Source organism: Eptatretus burgeri, chromosome 9 (assembly GCF_056783735.1).
Source record: "Eptatretus burgeri isolate ZD-2024b chromosome 9, Ebu_testis_v1, whole genome shotgun sequence".
NCBI lineage: Eukaryota > Metazoa > Chordata > Myxini > Myxiniformes > Myxinidae > Eptatretus > Eptatretus burgeri.
Window position 1 is genome coordinate 19,565,585 of NC_140969.1, and position 24,524 is coordinate 19,590,108.

Below are 24,524 nucleotides of genomic sequence, written 5' to 3' on the forward strand. Positions count from 1 at the left end.
GTTTGTGGGTGGATGGGTGGATGTGTGGGTCAGCGGATGGGTATGTGGGTGGGTGGGTCATAAGCGCCATCCATTCTTCAGGCCACGCCTTTCCCTCTCTCCCCAGCATCACAAGCACCACCCATTAGCCAGGCCACTCCTTTCCATACAGCATTCTAAAAATTGCAGCCATTATTTTCGCTCCACATTGCTCTGATTGTTTTCGGCCTCTGATGTACATTTGAAGACTGAACAATGTGTCTTCTATCATTAAATGAAGATGCCGTGATGAGTAAACAAAGGCACATTTTGAGTATAATTCAAATGAGGTAATGCATGTTTTGTCCGCAGCGATTGCTTCAGCGGTCTAATATATACTGCCCAATGAAGGTCCATTAGTTCTCAAATGTAAAGGAAAGAAAATAGTGATATTTCATTAAAAAAACCGCCCGAATTTTCAAGGCTTATAAACAAAATGATGGACATGTAATATGATCATGAAAATCGGCTTGGTCGTGAAATGCCTGTGTCCGTAATTTATTAGTCAGGATGCCGGGGAAATTCACGAGAGATATTTATTATGTACATGTACACTTTAAAGAAGGTATGTACGCGCGCGCGCGCGCACACACACACACACACACACACACACACACACACACACACACACACACACACACACACACACACACACACACACACACACACACACACACACACACACACACACACACACACACACACACACACACACACACACACACACATTAAAGTTATATGAAATGTACATGTACACTTTCGTACACTCAACATCACCTCTGAGTTTATATACATTTTAAAACTGAACAAGGTACGTTTTCATAAATAGTCATGATAAATATTTGAAATCTTGAATTAAAAAACTGTCCTTTTGTCCGTGTTTTGTATGTACTGTATACTGTTGAAATGTTCAGGGGTGTGTTCAGTTATCAAGCAGCTAACTAGCACTTGCCAAGCCAACTTGTTCCTTATCAACGTTTTCCAATGGAGTAATTGCTTGAGTGCTTAAGCTACTTGGCGAGCGCTCTCCAAGAAGCATGGTAACGGAACACACCCCAGATTCATTGCATGGTGACGAGATTAAACATCTATACCATCACTTCTTTCAGCCCTATCGATGAATTCGTGCCTCACGGGGTGGGGTGGTAGAGGCAGGAGGCAGGGGATGGGGTAGGAAGAGGAACCTGGCGTTGCCTGGCAACGCCGGGTACCCCTGCTAGTTTATTATACAACACAATGCTGAGCCAAATATAGTATGCACGTGGCAGTTATTTATCTTTTTTTTTTTAAAGCACCCTCCTTCGATATGAAATGTGACATTTGACACACAATTCTGTCTTGCTCTGAATTTCAGGAAATAAATAGAGAAATGGGATGATATTATAAATGAATATTACAAAATGGATAATTTTATCATTGATGAATCAAGAAGATTGCTTCTACTTCAGTATAAATAAATAAATAAAATGGAAATATCTATCATACATCATATATGGTCACACATGACACTAGTGCTTCCTTCATTGCAAACAAGGGCTTCTCTTTATTTTGTACGCAAATTTGGGGGAATATTTTTTTCAACCCCACCTCTCCCCTTACGTACCATTTATGTATCGATAAACTTATTTCCTCCTCTCCAATCTTCCACCACAAGAAATATGGATTGAATATTCCTTTCCATGATTTAATGCTACACCACCAAACTGCTGAAGCATTCTCAACAATTACTTAGGTGGTTCACATTTGACTTGGACTATTCTGCATACATTCTGGTGCCTTTACCCCAGGTCAAATTTAAACCACGTACAGTGCCTTCAGAAAGTATTCACACCACTTAGCTTTTGTCACGATTTGTTGTGCTCCAGCCCGAATTAAAAATGGATTAAATATAAATTTTTTGTCACCGATCTACACAAAATACCCTACAATGACAACGTGAAAACATGTTTCAGGCATTTTTACAAATTAATTTCAAATGAAAAGCTGAACGAGCTTGCATCAATAAGTATTCAACACCTTAACTACGACACTCCAAATTGAGCTCAGATGCATCTAATTTCCTTTGATCATCCTTGAGATGTCTCTACAACTCGGAGTCCATCTGTGGCCAATTCAATTGATTGGACATAATTTAGAAGGAAACAAGCCTTTCTATACAAGGTCCCACAGTTGACAGTGCATGTCTGAGCAGAAATTCTACAATGAGGAACTGTCCGTAGAACTCCGAGATAGAACTGTGGGGAGGCATAGATCTGGGGAAGGGTAGAAAGCAATTTCTAGTGTTGAAAGTTCCCAAGAGCACAGTGAGCTCCATCATTAGGAAATGGAAATATTAAGGAACTACACACACTCTTCTGAGAGCTGGACATCCAACCAAACTGAGCAACCGGGCAAGAAGGACCTTTGTCAGGGAGGTGACCAAGAACCCAATGATCACTCTGACAGAACTACAGAGTTCATCGGCTGAGATGGGAGAACTTGCCAGAAGCACAACAATCTCTGCAGCAATTCACAAATCAAGGCTTTATGGGAAAGTGGCCAGATGGAAGCCACTACTGATAAAAAAGGGCACATGACAGCATGCCTGGAGTTTGCAAAAAGGCACGTGAAAGACTGAGAGCATGAGGCAAAATATTCTGTGGTCTGTTGAGATGAAAATGGAACTCTTTAGCCTGAATGCAAAGTGCTACATCTGACAGAAACTGAGCACAGCTCATCACCCATCTAACGTCATCCCTACCGTGAAGCACGGTGGTGGCAGAATCATGCTATGGGGATGGTTTTCAGCGGCAGGGACGGGGAAATTTGAAAGGAAAGAGGGAACAATGAATGGTGCCAAATCCTTGAGGAGAGCCTGCTTCAGAGTGCAAAAGACCTTAGACTGTTGTGAAGATTTACACTCCAACAAGACAATAACCCCAAGCATGCAGCAAAAGCAACACTGGAATGGCTTCAGAACAAGAACGTAAAAGCCCTTGAGTGGCCCAGCCAAAGCCCAGACTTGAGTCCCATTGAGAATCTGTGGAAAGACTTGAAGATTTTTGTTCACCGACGCTCCCCATCCAACTTAACAGAGCTTGACCAAATCTGCAATCAAGAATGGGAGAAAATCCCCAAATCCAGATGTGCAAAGCTGATGCAGACATACCTAAGAGGACTCGATTCTTTAATCGCTGCCAAAGGCGCTTCCACAAAGTGTTGACTCAGGGGGTTCAATACTTATTGACGCAAGACATTTCAGCTTTATATTTTTAATTAATTGGTAAAAAATTTTAAAAACATGTTTTCACTGTCATTATGGGGGTATTTTGCGTAGATTGATGACAATTTTTTTTTATTTAATCCATTTCAAATTCATGCTGTAACACAACAAAATGTGACAAAAGTTGAGGGGTGTGAATACTTTCTGAAGGCACTGCATGGATTTAAGTTTAGGCCAACTAAATAATTTGTTACAAATAACAGATCAGAATCCTGGGTAGGTTGAAAATGCTCCATGAAATGCAATTTATTTTATGAAAAAACATAATGAATGAAACAAAATGTTTCTTTGATCAACGTATAATTTAACAACCCCACAAACATTGTGTAAATGACAGAACTTCACCAGATAGCAATAAGCATATTACACTGAAAGCATCAGAAAAACACACAGAAACAAGTTAAATTTTACAAGCTACATCTCCATCACCAATCCCCCCTCCCTTTCCCCCGACCCGGCTTCCCACCCTTCGCCCCAACAACTAATACTGACCTCGAGACAATGCATGTTTTCCATAATATAGGTGTCTTCAAATACCGTCTTACTTCTTTCCAAGTGGTTGTTGAAATACGTATTGAAAAACACAAAACAACACATTTATTGCCATGTCAACTTTATGGGCAAATCTGCAAACACCCTGCAATTAAATTTCAAACGTAACTTGCAAGCAGATACTGTATCAGCAATTCACACATTAAAATGCCGAAACTTGGGGGGAAGGGAGGTGAGTGGTGGTGACTGTGGGAGAAGGGGAGATTTGGAATGATTCTAAAAAAAAAGAAAAGAAACAATGCTCATAAGGATTCAGAAGAATAAATATCTCATAAGCTTCCCAAATTATAGCATCTAAATATAAAATAAATGAACAATTTAAAATTATAGAGAGATAAAAAAAAACTTTAGGAAAGAAATGTGTGAGCACAATATACTCTACATACAGTATATATATATATATATATATATATATATATATATATATATATATATATATATATATATATATATATATATATATATATATATATATATATATATATACATACATACATACATATATATTTGCGGTTCTCGAAACTGCATCCCTCTAAGGCAATGGCATCAATCATACAGTGATGCCCAGACAGTTATTTCATTAATATACGTGCAGTTAGACCTTTCCCTCATGTCTAATGGGTCAAATGGGACGAAGAGCGTTGTGTGGATCTCATAGTTAGGTCTGATTATATCTCTCTCTTCATTCCAACTCTTTTCCTCTTATTCCTGTAATTAATCCAAGCAGGCAACGCACCAAAACGGCCGCTTCTGAAAACCACAGCAACATCCTTCACGATAAGAATGCGTCCTCACGAAGGCCAAAGGAAGCATAACCTGCAGATGGAAAAAAACCTCAACAACCTCCACCGCAGGATCATACGGGCCACACGTGGCACGCCCTTTCATCCAAATCTTCATCTAGTAATTATATCTATCCTCTTTTAAACCATGATTTATATCCAATCCTTTTCTTCAATCCATCACACAGTACGGGGCATGAATAGCGCACCTCTTCATTCGGGTTTGCGCGTTGATTACAATGGCATCTTACCATCGCACTGTGCGGGGTATGAATAGTGCACCTCTTTGTTCGGATCTGCGCGCTGGTTCACAACGGTGTCTTACCGTCGATTTTTCGCATGCAATCGCGGCCACCAATGTCTCCCGCGGACAGCAGACATACTTCCGCACCTCCATCTCGATGCAGCCGCCACCAATCATAAGTATGTTGTACGGCCCGGATTGCTCAGGCCGCATAGCGTACCACGGAACAAGTGCATTGACCAGCGCTAACCGTGGGTCGCCAGGGGTGCCGGGGCGGGAATGCGGGGCTGATGCGCCCCTCGGCTGGTCACCGGGGCAAGGCTCGGGAGTTCGGTGCAAGGCAATTCATATCACAGGGTTTGGAGTGAGACAATTTCACAGCTCTGTGATCTCTCGCCGGATGTACAATGAGGCTGCTTCCGGCCATGGCGGCTGGGCTGGGGCCCAATCAGAGCTCCCGACTCGGGTGATGACATCGCTTGGGGGCGGCACCCCACCCTGCACCACACGGCCCTATAAAGGACGGGTCGCAAAGCCGTCCATGCTCCTGCTCCTCCTCTCTGTATGGCCTGGGATAGATCTCTGCATTCGCCTGCTGCTCCGCCTTCTCATCTGCCACTCCGCCCACTCACTCTTGATCTTCGCCTCCCTATCTCTGGAATCCCTACATTTGCCGTCTGGATCCACCTACTCCATCTACTTGCCTCTCGATCTTTGACTTCGCGTGCTGACTCCACCCTTCCACTGTCCACCCGCCTGCTTCTCGCTGCTGGCTCCACCCACCCTCCTGGAACCGCCTACTGCCCTTCCTCACGCCAGATGGCCTCACCCTTTCTCTGGATCGGTGCACGCGCTGCGCCGACATCGTAATCAAGCAGGAGACAACGTGCCAACCCTGGAACTGGGATCACTTTTGGGAGCGGAACGTCTCCCAAAACGTACTGAGTAGCACGGTCGGTCAACCGTGCAAGGTATTACAAGACCGTTAGCCACATCTCCTCTCGTTTCTTGAGATGAACTCCTCTTCATCGGGTTTTGTGTGTGTGTGTGTGTGTGTGTGTGTGTGTGTGTGTGTGTGTGTGTGTGTGTGTGTGTGTGTGTGTGTCATGGTGCCTGTCCTCGCTTGTGTTAAGAGTGCAGAAGAATGATATCAGGATAAGTCTGCTCTGTGTCTGCCTTAGTAAGTTGCTTGTTTTGTTGTGGCACCACACAGTTCTTTCTATCCCTGCTTACACACAACAATAAATCTATTCATTGTGCCACTTGTTTTTCCTTGCCTGCCTGTAATAAATGCTTATGTAGAAATGTTCCCAGCTCGTTTTTGTCTTTTCTTTCATTGATCCAGCATGGTCCGTATCCTCGCCTAGCCGGGACTTTATTCCCAATGATCCGTTATTTTAGACGGGATGTTCCTTGGCAGTGTCGCTCGGCTGCATCTGATCCAGTAAGGTGATCTGGTTCAGACAAGGCGTACCGAGGGCGTGTCCCCTGGTAATTAGGTCACGTGATTATTTTTCGGTAACCGATATTATACGGAGGACCCTAAGTCATGTGGTTGAGTTACTGGCATTCACGGTCGGTTAGCGACCCGCCGCGTCACTGAGTTTTCCATGTGCGACGGCCTGCGATCCTGGGGAGTCTGGTGGGAACCCGAGATGGCTTCCCCTCATGGTCTTCTGACCCGATCCCCGACCACAACAAAATATATTTATATATATATATATACAAACATACATACATGTATATGTATATACTGTATATATATATATATATATATATATATATATATATATATATATACATATATATATATATATATATATATGTACATACACACACTAATAAATGTCAGCGTGTGTCCATCAATCAGTCCGTCTGTCAGACCGTCTCATTCATAACTCCAAAACCATGAAAGCTCGAGGCGCCCAAACATTGCATGCATACAAAGGAAATCCAAGGTGGTGATTGAATTAAAATTGGGTGTTTGTGTTAATGCAAACACAACTTATGAAGATAATTAACGGTCTTATTTAATTATCCATTATCATGGCATTATCCTTGCTCACCACACCATCCCTCGCTGAGGTCTTAATTCGCCTTTTTTTGGCTTGCTCAACAATGCCTTGACTTCGAACAGGCTACAACGGTTTCTTAAAGAAAAAGTTTTTCTTTTTTCACTTTCTTCACTCATATTATTATCGAATGCCTTGATCATCATGTCTACGAATAGCTGGATACATTGCAATGCTTAAAAACTGCCAGGAGACGCCAGCGTTTGTGATTATATTTCATTTCCGCCCATGACATAACCTTCAGAATCTCTCAATCTCAGGCAAATTTCAAATTTTACACTTTTTATTGACTTCAGCAGCAGTTCCAACTGCTTACAGAAAGTATTCATGTGTCCAATTCGGACATCGCTTGACATTCCAGGCATCTCCAGGTGCATGGTGTTTATATGAATGATCGGCGATCACTAATCGTTTGCCAAGCCAGCCACTCATTGGCTGGTTGATTCCATTCCAATCAACCGCTTCGTTGGAGTGCTTGTTTGAGCGCTTAAGCCACGTGGCAAGCATTATACAAGCTGCTTGGTTGTTCCTTTCCAAGCCATGGCCATACATAGCAAAAGTATTCACACTGCCACGGAATATATCGATCGACTTGAACAAAGTTCATCCCGAATCGCCTGCATTTGGCTCTGCGTCGTCATGCGGTTCTTTGGACGGTGGCTTGCTTGATGAAAATAGAAATTTTATTTTGACGTTTCCCCTTTTTGTATGATATTTAATTCTATGGCCCATCACTTCGACATAGATAGATGCATGCAAAGAAATTTAATCGTTTCCATTTTAAAAGTTTCTTCAACCGTTTCATGGAGTGCTTGCTTGGAGCGCTCAAGCTTCGACCTCCACAAGCTTCCATGGCAATATCGCGGTGCGGTGCAGTTCTCTGTGAGGATATCTCCGGAGTTGGGGATGCAAAATAAATTAGATGATTACAATGAGTAAAAAATATTTTCAGTTGTTGCAAAGCAATGAATCACCACATCATGGTAGGATAGCTGAGAGGTACGCATGCTCGCTCTAAGCTGTCTAGCCTGGGTTCAAAACCCAACCCAGCTATGAACTGTTGTGCTAGTGTTTCACAGGTAGTGTGATTCATCAATGTGTGTGCCGTCTCTCAGATGGAAGTTAAACTGGACATCACATCTGCTGGAACCCCCCTCTCCCTCTCTCTCCCACTCTTTCTCTCTCTCCCACCCCTCTCCCTCTCTCTCCCCCACCCCTCTCCCCCTCTCTCCCCCACCCCTCTCCCTCTCTCTCCCCCACCCCTCTCCCTCTCTCTCTCCCACCCCTCCCTCTCTCCCACCCCTCTCCCTCTCTCTCCCACCCCTCTCCCTCTCTCTCCCACCCCTCTCCCTCTCTCTCTCCCACCCCTCTCCCTCTCTCTCCCACTCCTCACCCTCTCAACCCTCTCCCTACCCTCTCCCTACCCTCTCCCTCTCTCCCACCCATCTCCTTCTCTCTCTCTCTCCCACCCCTCTCCCTCTCTCTCTCCCACCCCTCTCCCTCTCTCTCCCACTCCTCTCCCTCTCAACCCTCTCCCTACCCTCTCCTTCCCTCTCCCTCTCTCCCACCCCTCTCTCCCTCTCTCTCTTCCACCCCTCTCCCTCTCTCTCTTCCACCCCTCTCCCTCTCTCCCATCCCCCCCCTCTCTCATCCCTGTCACTCTCAAAAGTTTATTGCAAAAGTATCTATTATACATTTAACATACCATCATGCCCCCAGTTTTAGCACAATTAACCCGTTTTGACCAATGCTGATGTCTTCATACACAAACAGAACATTAATAGAGGTGCTTGTCATGAAAACATAGGAGTCCATTTTCTAGGGAAACCTTAGTTTTGTTTCATTGAAGAATTATGTGAAACATTTGACAATATAGGTCAAAGTAACACATATACAGTATATCAACAACACCCACAAATATTCTACCTGCAGAAATTCCAATGTACAAGTTGAGACGTGGAAGTGCAACAAGAACACATCATTCTGACTCTTTCCAGAAACAGTGGTTTGGACTAAAACCATCAAATTACTGAAAACAAATGCAACATCACAAGGTTCAGAAACTCCAAATCAGATATAGTATATCAAAATGCGAATAAAAACTGTGAAGATGGTCAAAGAAGAAATGAAGAACATCAATCCTCATAGTTGCAGCTGGAATTAAAAATTAACTTAAATTTTTTATATGACAGAAAACCAATCAAATTGACTGGTTCAGCCTTGAGAACCCTTCAAGGTAATCATGCTGTAGTTATAAATAACCCCACAAATCAGGAAGGGTCATTGTTGTGCATATGCATAGTCCCAAGAATGGGAAAATCGACCAACAAAATACAAAACACTAGGGGGCAGGAAAGATACAGGTATGTCCAAAAGAAGAAGAGGGAGTGAAATAATAATGCGATCGAAGGGCAGTAATATAACAGATTACAACAAGAACACTCCTTAAAATTCTAAAGGTACAATTCCCCTTAAACGAATGCAGTCTCAATTCCACCAGATATAATGGCGAAAATCAACTAAGCAAAAGCAAAGTCTCTTATATAACTGGCATTACAATTTGGACTGCGCGGCAAACTCAAAGCTGTTTTAACAGTGAAAACCAGAAAAGGATTGCAAAAGGCACCAGCACACATAATGACCTCAGCCAGCACAAATCGACTGGCCAGAGTTGTCAACCTTGTTTTGAAATCCTCAGCTTGTTGACGTATCAGTGCAGAAATTAGATGTAGACAAGGCCAAACAAGGGTCGAGTAAGTTGGTGAATGATGAAGCCCCACTGTATGAGTATAACTGCATTCACATCGTACTCATTCCTTTTGTTTAAAATGCTGGATATTTTAAGTTTGAAATTGCCCCACACACCATCAGTTTGAGTCACATCGGTGGAGATGTTCTTGATACCGAACACATTATAACCATGACCACGGATCTCATATGGGGAAAGGTGGGAGGGGTACATTTTGTCCCGACTTTCCCGACAGGAAAATCTTAACCCACCATACTTTACTGGTGCCTTGAACAATCCTGAATGGAGGTACGATCCCGACCCTTTTAATATTTTAGGCACTGTACCATCATGGATGAAAGAGGTGATTGACATGGAGTTTTTAAATAGCAAGCAAACATACATACATTCAGTAGCTGCTCAAAGGCGAAGGAAAATCCAGCATTGTAGTTGGTTACGCCGGTGGCTGTGAGCTGCTGCATGGATGTGAGAAGCACCTTCTTGTTGTGCTCGTTGGCTTGAACCAAGTGTTTGAAGCAAGAAACAGGTTTCGCTTCCTTGTTGAACTGTGGGGTGGTGGTGAATCGTCACAGTATTTCAGTTGTTTGTGCTGTTTCTTTGTTACAGAGGTTATCTTACTGCACATAAGGAAGTCATTTCGGTTTGTAGTGCTTTTCACGAAGTGGAAACCAAGTCCTGAGAAAAGTGTACCATTAAACCAAAGATGTGCTATGAAGTTGTTCATATGTACTGAGAAAACAAAGAAACAAACAGAAACAACACCCACATGCATAGGAAAGGAGGAGACATTTATGCCTATGTGCCGAGAGAATACAAGCAAAATCTCCAAGAAAATTAAAAGGAATGTCCTCCTAAATAAGTGGTAATGAGCAAGTGTTTGATGCATAATTCGTACGAAGGCAATGTTCACAAAATCATTGTCCGCGAGTGTTTTGAGAAGCTCCGAGACAGATGACTTCATGAGTTTCAGGGTGAGGCCTGTGACACTTCCGCTCCTTCAAACACAAGACACGTGAGAAGAAAACCAACTTTTTACAAATAAAGTCAAAGAAACAGCAAAATAAATTATTAATCAATTCTAGAATCATTATTCCCTCTCGCACTCCTTTATCCGACACATTTTCGCTAAAATGTGTTAAATTATATGCTTGGTCGACAAGAGGCAAAGTCAAGCTTCAGATTTCTCAGCGCAAGTGTTTTTTTAGGCATTTAATGGACAAGCAAACAAATGTAATACTTTGTGTCATGGCATTCTGAAATGGAAACAGTAACAGGTTCTGGAATTGAAACAGTAACATCAAGATCAATTTCTGCAAAGAACCACCTTTCATCTCAACTGTTTTGGAAGAGACAAAACTGATCGACAAACAACATTAACACAGTAGGCCAATGCGATGAGATGAGATTTTTAACAGTGGCATCTCTGAAACAGATGTCCAGAGACAAGTTGGTAAGAATTCAGAAAATTGATAAGACCGTTTGATCAAAATATTCTAAAAAAGAATGTTGAAAGAAAAAAATAAAATAAAACGTGCATTGAAATCAATCTTTACAAGACACTCAAACTTTTTGAGTAACAACTTGTCTAGGTACAAGGGTTGGCAAAGAATACAAATAGCAATGACACATATACTTCACAGAGTACAAATGTCACTTACACATCCATCAGAATCACCATGTCTTTTGGTGAACAGACACCTTGGATGTACCTTGGGGCAAAGAGGGAGACACTTAATCAGGACTGACATTTCAGGAATCATGGAAGAGGTGCATTTGCTTTTTGAACCTAATCAGGACATCGGATTTTTCTTTTTCTTGCTGAAACAGACAGATGAAGCTAAATTATGGCTTGAGGGGATGAGGGGTGGTGGGGGAGGGGTGGTGGGGGAAAACTGTGGTCCAATCCATGAGTTTGATATCTTTGGGATGCTTTGAACTTTAGTGCTGATGCCTCAATACCTTATTATATACCATGGCAATCTCAATTTATGTGCTTCGTTTTACAAATTATATCGTACAAGCAAATTATGACAAAGATGTGAATTCTGCATGAACAGATTCAGGTATAAATGCAAGCTACCTATATCCGTTAAAACCACGGCAGGTGGGCTAAGAATTTTAAACCTATTCCACATTCAAAAGTACTGGGAAAATTTTCAAAAGCTTCATCATTAATGAACATTCTGTTAACCTTCATTACGAATCAGCTTAAGTAACAGGTATAAAATTGATTTCAAGGTCTGATAAAGTCATTCTTTTTTTGAAAACTTTATATACAATGACAAGGCTCGTATAAGAGCTAAAAAAAAATAAAAAAAATTATTGTGCTATTTGGGTGAGACCACAAAAATACTAGTGACTCACTGTGCAAGGGCAGTGCGCATCACTCCAAATCAGAGAGCTGTGTTTTAAAATCACCTCGAGGTCAATAATTTGGTTTGGGGAACTGAGTTATAGTCATAAGTACACCACACCAGAATTCAAGAGGTTGAGTTCAAGTCCTGCTGAAGGCAGCATTATTAATGATTTAGATTTTGGTTTCTGAAACTTGAGCTTGTCTCAAGAGAATTACTAAGTTGCGATTCGATTGTTGGTAAAAACCTAACTAATTCAGTAATGACTTTCAGGGAGAAGATCATCTGCCTGCTTTGTCTGCTCTGGCATACTTGAGGCCGGTATAAAATTCATGGTTGGTGCTTGTGGCGAGCAATATAAAAAAGGACAGCACTACCCGCATCTCCGAATCACCCCCATTCTTCCCCAAAATAAAAGGACAAATATTAGGATATAGGATATTGTTGAGAATTTAAAGGAATTTTTTTTTGTTGTGCATCATTTTTTGGCAGTGTAGAGTAGGACAAAGAAATTGATCACTCTTAAAGAAAGGATATCCATACTTTTGGATAAAATGGTGTTTGACAGGTCTGATAAAGTAAAGTGAGTTTGAGATGGCCTGGTTCAGACTAAACACTGTACATTATGAATATTCTTCAGGTAAATGCATCTTCTTCAAAGCAACAATCCCTACTGAACATGAAACCATTTTAGGAGATGTTCCGAGAGTTTTGTTGAATTTTAGCCCATCTGCTCGTGCAGCGGGAGAAGGGGTTTTGTAAGTGTTTGTGTGCGTGTGTGTGTGTGTGTGTGTGTGTGTGTGTGTGTGTGTGTGTGTGTGTGTGTGTGTGTGTGTGTGTGTGTGTGTGTGTGCTATAACTATTACCTTTTCAGCTTTTGTCATCAAATTTTCAACAAACCGTTACTAATTGGGCAAAAATATCAAAGGGCAAAATCATAGTAAGTCGAAAAAGGCCTCATCAGCCTTTCCAACGTACATCAGGATGAGAAGGCATTTTATTGATTTTTTTTTTTTTTTATCGCTTCAATGTTTATTAATTAATTAATTAATTAATTTACCAGTTGAGCTTTAGTGTGCATGTCCAGGCCATAACTTCTGTTGTTTTTTTGTTTGTTTGTTTTTTAACCATTTGAGCTTTTGTTATCAAATTTTCAACAAACCTTTAATACCAGCCGAAACACCGTCACAGACGGATTCCGTTCCATGAGCCCAATATGACAACCAGTGGCAGTTCTTGTAAGAGCCGGATCCCAGTCGATGTACTCCATGGCCTTACCTAATGAGACCTACAAAACGTCCTTGTACACGACATTTTGGTGTACACTACTCCTTGTGAAGAAGTCCCCTGATTTGTGCATGTGTCTACTTTGACGTACAAACACCGTGTCAAAACTTCTCAGGTCATAGTACCGAGAAAAACGTGACGCGATCGCTCGGAGGAGCACAAAATTGGTCCTTCAGTATTAAGATATAGATGAGAATGTGGAGAACATGAATAAAATTTACATTATTTTTAACTGTTGTTTTCGTCAAGTTTAGTTTGAATTCAAAGCAGATGCTTTGAATTTTGAGATGCTTTTATTATTATTATTATTTACAAAAAAAACCTGTTTTAACACTTTTTTTTTTAGAGGTCAGGCAACCATTTGTTTTCTTTGCCTTCTTCCTCTTCTTCTTTCCCTTCTCTTCCCTTTATAAGGGGTAATGGTCCAACGGGACCAAGCTTCTGCCCTGCCTCGACCACAATTACCCCTCCACTTCCCCCTGTCCTCAGGCGTCTCTCTCCACTCTCCCGGTGCACCCACTTTCTTGACATCCCTCCTTACACAGTCTTCACATCTCAACCAGTCTACCTCTTTCTCTTCTACCTTAGTCCCTCAACCGATTCATTATCTCTTCCTCCACCCACAGCAAGTGTCCAGCCCACTTCACTTGGCTTTTTACCAATCTCCCATCAAGCTAATCCACACACCAATCTCCTCTCTCAGTTCATCCACCCTCCTGTTCACCCTCATCACTTCTGCAATCCTCCTCATTCAGTTGTTCTCGCTGACCTGCAACCTCTGTTGTCTCTTTGTCAGAGCGCTCATTTCGAGACTGTAAAGTTAGGCTGGGGTCACACAAGTCACCAAAATTTTGCCTTTCAATTTACTTGATATCTTTCTGTCTGCCATTACTCCCTTTACCCTCCTCCATGCATTTGCGCCTACCTGAATCCCCGGTCACTGTTCCCTCCAGATACTCAAATCTATTTCTCTGCCTGATCTCCTTCCCCTCTAACCTGATATTCATTAATTTTCTCTGCTGCCCGACCCACATCACCTCAGTCTTCTCCATAATCACCTTCAGCTCATGTTTCTCAAATGTTTTCTTCCACTCCCCCAGTACTTCCTGCATCTTCCTATACTCTACATCGCAACAGCCAGATCATCTGCATACAACATCCTCCTCAGAACACCTTTCTTGTTTACCTTCCTGCTTACCAGCTCCATCACCATGATAAACATGGGTGGGCTGAGAGAGCTTCCGTGCCTCAAATCGACGTTTACTCCGAACTCCTCCGAGATCCTCGGACCAACCAAAACTCTTCCCTTCATTCCCTTGTCCATCCCTTTTACCAACCTAACTTCTGCTTCCAGCACTCCAATCCATCTCAATGTCATGATCACAATCTCTCTTGGGATCGTGTCATTGGCCTTCTCCAAGCCTACAAATCCCAATGCCATTTCACCTTGCACCTCCAACCTCTTCTCCACCAGCTGTCTCAGCGTGAACATCCCGTCCATCCCCTACCCTTTCTCAACCCCTGTAGCTCTTCGACAATCTCCATCTCCACTGTTTTTTTTTCTCCTCCTGTCCAGAATCCTCTCCAATACTTTCATGACATGATTTCGGAGCGTAATGCTTCTGTACTTCTCCGGATCTTAAACATTGCCCTTCCTCTTCCATATTGGCACAATTATCCCTGTCCTCCGATCCTCCAGAATCTAACCCTCTCTCATACATACTGTACATTCATCATTTACCAATCTAGTGTTCTTCTTAAAAAAAAATGAGAAATAATCTTTTGCACAGGTATATTTAAGATGGCTGTGATAGGCAATGGCAAGTAGTCTGAACTTTGCTGTCATATTTAGAAGGCAAAATTTTAATCCTTCATCCCCTGTTAATTTATATGTCCCCCCAATGTACCTTGCATGTGTTTAAATATTATATTATATATCTATATATACATATATATATATATATATATATATATATATATATATATATATATATATATATATATACACTAGCAGGGTAGCCGTCTCTGATGGGTTCGTGGATGTCTCACCTCAAATGAGCAATTTTTTGGAGTGTGTATACTGTATCGGTAGAAACGGTCATTCCGCATAAATATTCAGTGTGCAGATATCACAGTGGGTGGAGCCGGTCACCTTGGCATCCTCGTTACATTCCACAAGATAATATTTCCAATCCATGCTTGTTGTACCTCTGAACTACTGCTCAGGAGCGAGGGCGAAATTATGGAAGCTTGGCTGAGAAAAGGATTTAGGTACGTTTTGGGCCTACCGCCTCACCGAAGACCATCGAAGTGCTTTCCATGCTAACTGACCACCTCCGAGCAACCATCCCTCTACACATCGCTTCTTCAGCTCTAACCCGTCTGTCTCTCTGTACTTCCTATAGCTTTGCTTTTGGAAATTTCCATTCAGTATTTCTGAGAGCATTTCATTCTGGTTTCCCATTCAATGATCCATAGATTAGTAGTTTCAGTTTCACGTTTCAACATCAGCTTTGCATTGGGATATCATTTTTGACCCATTAGCCCGCGCTTGCGAAACGAAAGGTGGGGTTAAGCAATCTGTCCCGTACGTGCGCACGTACATGCCTGCATTTTGTTATTCCCTTTTCTCTGGAAATGCTTGCTGGATTGACATAAAATTTTCAACATAGGTGCGTCTCGAATGTTCTCATAATAACTGTGATGTCATGGGACACGTGGTGTGGCGGCCATGTTGTAAAAAAGGAGAAACGTTGGACCTATGCATCTCCAAAACTGCTTCATGGAAAAAATTGAAACTTGGCACATATCAAGTACTCCTCATGGGGAATAAGTGTGATTTTTTTAATGATATCATAGGTGACTTTGTTATGACGTCACACCTGCATACGTAGAACGCTACATTCGATCAGTCTGAACATTTTTGAGGGTCATCTCGAGTTAAATAGGTCAACAGAAAAAACATGATGCCACCGGTCACGTGGTTCAGCAGCCATATTAAAATAAACAAATAAATAAATAAAAACCTTCAAAAATCTTCTCCGAAATGGTTTGAGGAGAAATTTTACAGGTATGACTGCCTATCTATGAGGAACAAAAAGTTCCCCACCAATGACACCATAAGCCACATAGTTTGGCAGCCATATTGGATTTACCCTAAAACCTTTAAAAAATCTTCTTCTCCAGAACGGCTGGACAGATCGAGGGAAAACTTCACACACATGTTCCCCAAGCCTTGGCGATACCAGGATGTTCATGAACAATTGAGAGGTCAAATGGTTTGGCAACCATATTGGATTGAAGAAAAATGTTATTTAAATTCTCTCTCCTGAACCGCTGCATAAATCAAAGTGAAACTTCAAAATTATGATCTCGTAATGATGGGGAAGATATGTTTTAAGTATCAACCTGATCGGACACATGGTTGGGAAACCAGAATTTTAATTTTTTTTGCAATCTGCATTCTTTTTTATATTTTTTTTGAATAAGGCTCACTTCGTTGTACCTGGATGGGCTTGAGGATAGAGGAGGAGCAGCTGAAATGTGAATCCTATCCAGGTTCCTCCTGATGACTTCATCTTTGCTTTTTGCTTGTCTGGGTTCCTTCTGACGACTCCATTGCAGTACCTATTTTATTTGGTCCAACGCTTGCTTGAATTTAATTTTTCAATTAAACATTCGCTGCCAGAAGAGTTGGTTTGCACCAAGTCCTTCTCAAGACTGCACGGGGTAAGTGTTCTATGAATACCATCGAGTTGCAACCTGTGATACATGGCGAATTGTGCATGGAAAAAGTCGTCCAAAATGATTTTGTGGGGGATGTTTTTCGATTTACTAAGGGGGTCTGAAGTGTCTTAAAAGGTCTAAAAAGGGTATAAAGAGTATAAGGGGTGCAAACGGTCGAAAGGTTGAAGGCGGTCGAAAGTGTCTTCACGGTCCTAAAGGGGTCCAAGTTATTCAAAGAGTTTTAAAAAGGTCTAAATGGTCTAATGGGGCCTAATGGTGTCTAAGGGTGAAAGAGAAAAATGTGTCTAAAGTGCTGAAATGGTCTTAAAGTGTCCAACGAGTCTGAAAAGGTCTGTAGGTCTGAAAAGTGTTTCAACTCTAAAGGGTCTCAAAGCCGTCTAAATGTGTATGAAGGGATTGAAAGGGTTTTAACAGGGTCTCAGGGGTTTTAAGGATCTAATGGGGTTTAAAGGGTGTACAGGAGTGAAGGTGAAGTAAAGAAATTAACTCTAGCATGCAACACAGCAATAATGGGTCAAATGACCTCCTTATGACTTTTTAAACTCCAATTTAGGTGTATTGTGGTCAAAAAAAAATCTGATTCTATAGAGTTTCGTCATGATTAACCTCGTTAGCTCAAAACAGTAAGGTCAAAAACAAACAAACAAACGTTTCACTTGTATCTGCTGTGTATAGATATGTATACAGTGCACACATAAGTTTAGCTGTTGTCATAACATGCCTGAGCACACATGGTCTTGATGTGCCAAGTTGCCAAAATGACATTATAATCGACATCGTAACAAAGACAAGGCACAGCAGCTATCAGATTGATACTGCTGCTGCAAGCAGAGGAATGCACAAGTATTGTCCATCATGAAAATGGACCATCCAGAATTTACATCAAGAGTGGGAAAGCCATCATTTATAAGAGGAACGTCAATTTACCTTAGAGCAGCAATGATCGAAGCTCTCAACCTGACTTTGATGACATTGGATTTATGCTGAAGGCAGAGACTGACTGCATTGTTAGCTCAAAGTTCTGGGTATTGCATTTCCGTCAATCAACGCATTCACAATTGTTTTGAGTTTGAAGATAAAATTGGACCTGCCACATCGGTTGCCTTTCCTTTTGCTCCAATATGCATTAAGAGCTGCGAGATAGTGGGGCGACTGTATAATCAGTGACATCAGAGCGATATTCTCCAGCAATGTTTACCACACCAAGACAAAAAAAAAATACATGATTTAAGGGGTGGACAAGGATTGTAAAATGCCTTTAAAATGGACGTGCTAAAATCGCTGCCATGAAAGTAAAAACCTGAGATTTTCAAGCCCTTGAGATACATGAGGTGCCAGGAATATTAATCAACGTGCCGAATCTTTTAAATCAACTTTCCATCCCCGACTCCATCCATTCGGGGATTTGGGATTGGACAATGGAGAAAAGCATCAGGTCATAGATCTCACAATGAAGAGCCCAATGGTGAATGGGATGAATCTCATGTGGAACATCATTCTCGAGAATGATATATGCAGGTGTAAGAAGGGGTAGGGAAGGGATAAAAGGAAGTGGGAGGAGGTAAGGGAAACAATGATGTAATTAATGCAACAATGGGATAAGATGATAACATACAAAACAAGACTCACCAGGGTCTCCTGCGAAGGTCATATAGATCAACTCCTGAGCTGACCCATTCTTGACCTGTAAAGCAAGAAAAGCACAGTCATGATTTTGTCATCTATCCATTACAAAGGATCCATTGCATGTGGTGCCGCACACTCCGTTACCAAGTAACATGAAAGGATTTTTTTAAGTACAGAGAGGCTGCAAGGTTACAATTGTGTTTAAAATGCTTTGAAGGTGTCTTTTTGACCGAGACTGAAATCCAGGCACTGGAGTGGCGTCGGGACGTTGACATTTTATATGGCGAGATGAAAATGTGCTGTAATTGTGAAAGATTCAAAAAAAATATGTACCAAGAAAAAAAGGGTTCAAATGCCATAGTCAGGTCCAATTATCATGCATTTGAACCAAGGAACTTCATGTTCACAGCCGTCCACTCCAAGCAGCAGACTGTGAGTGCCACAATTGCCATAAATGTGCGACATGATTACACATTTCCCATCTCCATAGCAACCAACTGCTCGAAATCTTGACCGTAGGCCTGAGCAGGAGCAAAACCCCCTAATGCCCATGCCAATGCCTTGTGCACACGGCACCCACCTCCACTCACAACCACCCCACTTGCCATCCTCCCCCCCCCCCGTCTCCGCTAGCATGATCAAACGGTGTAATTTTCTCCGCAGAGCAAAGACAAAGACAGGAGCTGCTATTAAGTGCTATCATAGCAATTTTGCACCATTATCACGAACATGAGGCAGACGTATTTGATGCAGGAAGCTGACAAGGAGGTCCAGGCAGTTTTAAATAATTTTCTTTGTCACTGGCTCTCCATTCACACCCATGCATCAAATCCCTTGAAATCCAGCAATCCATCAAGCTACAACGGGCAAGGTTGTTGCAGTATAGTGTCGACATCCACAATCAGATTTTAATTTGGTAGAACTCCTTTCCTTAAGCGGTTCTAAAGATTTCCTAGCTAAATTGCACAATTAAATACGGACATCCAAATTAGAACACATCTTAGGGTAACACGATGATGCAAACAGACGAAACGATATCTACAGACTAAAACGTGCATCGGCGAGCTGCGCATGTTGGTGCAGACCAATTAATTTCTTCCTCGCCGATAGCACCCAAAGTCAATAACTTTACGGGCTAACAGGATGCGAACACTGGTTACAATGACTTGCTTGCAGATTATCTGATTGCAGATGTATCACCATGGGAGCAACAGGTGGTCAAGCTCAGCCAGAGTAAGTGCACTGATTCTGTGAAAACATGTCACACATCTGAGCTCTATTCAAATGCCAGCTATCTCAATGGTCCATTACATTGGCCCCAAAGTCAGCGATTTTTGTTTTGCGAAGCAAGTTATCAAATGGGTCACCAAATGACATGTGCACATCTCTTGAAAAGAACCAACACCAATCTCTACGAAACTGTGGAAACTCGTATAAAATCAAAACGGCACTCGGTAGAGTGCATCCCTCCGCCAGGCTGAGCAGTTTACGCTTTGTAGTCCACTGATAGGTGGATCTACATTCGGATCTTAACCGAAATCGAATCGGCTTGTTCTTGTCACCGAACCAACTGATCCACCAAGTTTTGTCATATCTAGTCCACAACTTTTTCAGATATCGTGCTATATATCGTTTTTGGCCCCAACTCTGAATGGTGAAGAATCATTAAAAAAAAAAAAAATCTCTTATCCGGATCCAGATCTTCACCCAAGGCGAAACAATTGGTCCTTGCCACACACCCAACATGGCCACCAAATTTCGTCCGAATCCGTACACAACGTTTTGAGATATCCTGCTCACAGACAGACAGACAGTCAGACAAACAAACAAACAAAAACAGGCAGGGGTGAAAACAACCTCCATCCACCGAAGTGGGTAATTATAGTTCGATTGGAATGCTTTGGTAAAGGATGTAAGTGATCAGCATTTATTGCATGAAACACTGTAAACTTGTTAAAGGCCTAAATGGAAACTAGAACTCCAAGTTTCAAAAACAAAGAATTCCTATGTGCGATGATCATTAATTTATTAAATTTCATATGCTTCGACCCCACCCCCTCCCTCCTCCAACAACAAAAAATATATTAGGCATGAAATTCCAATTAGTGAATTTTCCAGTAATTTATCTTTGATGGAGGCAGTCATGTTTTGGTAATGGAAGGTCCTGATTGGCTGTGAAAAAGAATGTGACATAACATAACATATATATATATATATATATATATATATATATATATATATATATATATATATATATATATACATATACGTTTCACAACCAATCAAGGACTACCAAATTACACCAGGCATGCATAAGAGATCCAAGTTTGAAGCCTCTGACTTTCAATGGCACTGTCATCCCTAATTCATACATTTTCAAGATATTTAAACAACTATAGATCAGAATCAGTTCAGCTGAGCCAGGCGAATCAACATCGTGGACACAAAAGCAGGAGAAGTTGAGTATTTTATGGTAAGTGCCTTGCATATTGACCCGATGAGACTGCAACAAGAAATATAATGGTCAAGTCAGGGGTCTGATGAAATAATCACCACTCGTTTTGATGACAGCATCTAAAATAACACTTAGAAAGCATATCTAGAATTTAGCTGCTCATTTCCATTTCATTTTTAGTTTACAGTGTCTCAGGCTCAAGGAGGAGCTTGGACATATATATATATATATATATATATATATATATATATATATATATATATATATATATATATATATATATACATATAAACATGCACACATATATCATTGTCTCTCTGTCTCTCTCTCTCTCTGGCTGTTTTCCTTATGCATGGCCACATCTTTTAAGTTATAAACTCCAAACTCGGGGTACAAATACAACTTTGTGTGGGGGGTAACATCATCTATGTGGCTGCGGCCTCACGCGGGGGTGTGGAGGGGTGGGGGGTAGGGCGTAGATTCTCTTTGTAAATGTGTACTGTGTAGCGTCACCTGGTGGTGGTGGCAGAGGGTATTACAATTTCCTTTTTTTTTACCTGGGCAGTGCTGAGATTAAAACACTCTTCGCATGAGTAAATTTGTCCACCTTCTCTTCTCACCACCCCTCCCCCCCACTCCAGCCCCCTCTCCCCCAAAAATACAAAAACGGAGGGGCCTGTTTTCTAGTCAGAAGGGACATCAAGACGAACAGGGGGCAAAGGGAGGGGGGAGTGGGATGTGAGGACGGGGATGGGGAGGGGTTAAAAGCACTCCATGAAGGGATAGATTTTTCTTCCCTTCTTTCTCCTTCTCACCCAATTTTTTTGGCAAATAGCACGACTAATTGGTCCATCAGTGAAACGACAGGTAGGCTCTGCTAGTATTTTAAATAGGGCAAGGACGTTCAAAGACAGAGTATAATTTTACAAGAATGACGAGGACATTTGATGACGATGGATAAATGAACACAGTAAAAGGAATTTGAACCTAGGATCTCAGAAACATGAGGTGTGCCCAGATTGGAATGCCAACAAACAGTGTAACATTGCCTCTCAAGCATCTCAAGTCCACATCCACCTCTTCCTTCTTTTTCGTTTGCAAGCAGCACAAGGTTGTGGATGTAGCATCATTGGCCAAGGGCGTGACTGACTATAGTTGGGTCGGGATTCAAACCCAGGCTGGACAGCTTAGAGGTGAGTGTGTGTTCCTCTCGGTCATCCTGTCAGCCTATCAACCCCCTGTCTCAATAGTATTCATGTTACAGCAGTGTGTAATATCTTTGGAATGCAATGCCACAAATCACATACACTCATTGAAAAACAACTCCCAGTCCGAAGACCCAAGCGATCAAGACTGGCAAGAGTGGTGTTGTGTTTCTAATCGCACAACCTTCAAAATTACACTTACAAGTCACACAACCTCTCGACTTAGACTTGTATCGCCGCTCGAGCACAAAATTCTCCATGATACGTCGTTCATTGAGCATTTCACAGTCTGTTATTCAGACCACAGTGACTCGTGATGGTGTGAAATGAGTGAAACTTCAAGGCAAACCAAAGAAGGAAGAACAAAAGACAACAAGAAAGAATAACCGAGAACATCATTAAGAATGAATCGAGAACACGAAAAGGATCGACGAGAGCGTGCGCACCTGGGAAGAATCGCAGCAGACCCGTGACACTGCCGAACACTTGCCACAAGAGTGTTGGGTCCTCTTCCTTGTTCCTCTTGAATGTTTCATCCAGGCCAGCTGTCCAGTTCCTCTCATTCACCATTATGGCAGCTGAGAGGACATCATCAAACTCATCTCATCTTTTAGGCTTGAACAGCGAGTTCGACATTTAATGCAGTAAACTTCAAACAAAATAGACTTCAATGACCTTGGATTTCACCCAATTAATTTTCTCAACACACATTGCAGGATAAAACGATGATGGGATTTAAACAGTTGTAAATGGTCGGTTGTCACTTGTTTTTTGCTTTGTTTTAAAAAAACAAAAAAACCTTCCTTGCTGTCCATCGCAGATATATGTATGTATGTATGTCGAAGTGGCGTTGCAGCACATCTTCTCAAATGCATCGAGTCGTATTGGTAGAAGCTTGTGCGGAAAAAAATACCAATGTCAAACCGTCAGGGTGCCAATTTGTATTCCATTGTGAAGGATTAAATGAATACATTTCATTCGCAGTTTCTTAACCGACAAGATACGAGAAAAAAAAAAGAAGATCTTAAAAGCTCTCAATCGAATCCAAGTGTTGCGCACTTGCAATGCTGCAGCAGTGGTGACGTCCCGTGTGCACGCACCTGTACCTTGGCCACACACCGCTGACCGAGCTTAAGGCGACTGAAGCAGTTTTGTCCCAAACACCAAGCTCAGCGTGCCGGTACATGGCAATAACCGATCAAGATAACTGCTGTAAGGCCCAAGCCTCCTCCCCCATGGTCTCTTCACAAGAGAAAGCTCATCCTAGTTTACGGTGTCGTTTCAGGTGAAGTTTACTTCAACAATACCACAATGACAATATCAAGAGGGCAGGAATATTTAGTTTTAAAGGAACACCATTCAGATGTTGTCGTTCCTCCCGTAATCCTCGGGGGCGCATCGGACCACTCAAAACTGGTTGCAAACGTTTCCCTGTCTGAGACTCCACCATGGACAGGCTCTTCCATCAAAGGAAGCTGCCAAAGCACAACTCCAACCAGAGCAGGAAGAAGTCATATTTGGCAAGGCAGCACACAACTGTTGATTCTTTCCCAAAGGGTACACTGGTACTCATTTCGCTGATCTCAGAAAGATGACAGGCTGAGTCAACCCCACCTGGTGTTAATTCAGCAGCCAACGGGGCTCAAATTCAGGACCCTAAAATCCCAAGCCAGCCACCCTAACTGCTGAGCCAACACCAGGCTATGCTAGCAGATGGAATAGCCAGCTCAATGCCACCTCAAAAGGATAGCGTATTGACGCACTCATTGATGCAATGCTCACCTATTAACCACCAGGATGATTAGTTTACGGTTGACGAGGGAACAAAACCCAGATTAATCAGCTCAAAGGTGAGTATGCTACTCCGGAGCTAACCTGTCAGCCAAATGAACACATGTCGAGAAGATAAAAAGAATAGTGAGGAAAATGGCTCCATGGAGTTTGTTTTATTTCATCCAAAATATCTCCAATACGGTATTCACTTGAAGCTCATGTCATGTGAATTTTGTTTAATCTCAGGGAACAATACAGGGCAGGATGCTTCTGAACAAGATCCCCCTTGATCACCCCCGTCATGTACATCCTCCTTAGTCCATTGTCCAGTAAATTGAAACATTTAAATTTGGCCACCATACCACAAAGCAGAGTCCTCCGGCGTGGGTGTTCAGGAT

At 42.0% G+C, this 24,524-nt stretch overlaps 1 protein-coding gene across 4 annotated transcripts in view; it reads right to left on the bottom strand.

Moving 5' to 3' along the window:
• Nucleotides 1-24,524, bottom strand: part of LOC147019652 (voltage-dependent calcium channel subunit alpha-2/delta-2-like) — a 388,928-nt gene that overhangs the window by 124,719 nt on the left and 239,685 nt on the right. For all 4 annotated transcript variants that reach the window (XM_085894265.1, XM_085894263.1, XM_085894264.1 and 1 more), the window contains exons 7-11: nt 22,800-22,931; nt 18,697-18,751; nt 11,338-11,388; nt 10,575-10,674; nt 10,066-10,224 (exon numbers count right to left, since the gene is read on the bottom strand). In XM_085894265.1, the coding sequence (XP_085750391.1) occupies nt 10,066-10,224; nt 10,575-10,674; nt 11,338-11,388; nt 18,697-18,751; nt 22,800-22,931 (497 nt within the window). The remainder of the gene's footprint in view (nt 1-10,065; nt 10,225-10,574; nt 10,675-11,337; nt 11,389-18,696; nt 18,752-22,799; nt 22,932-24,524) is intronic.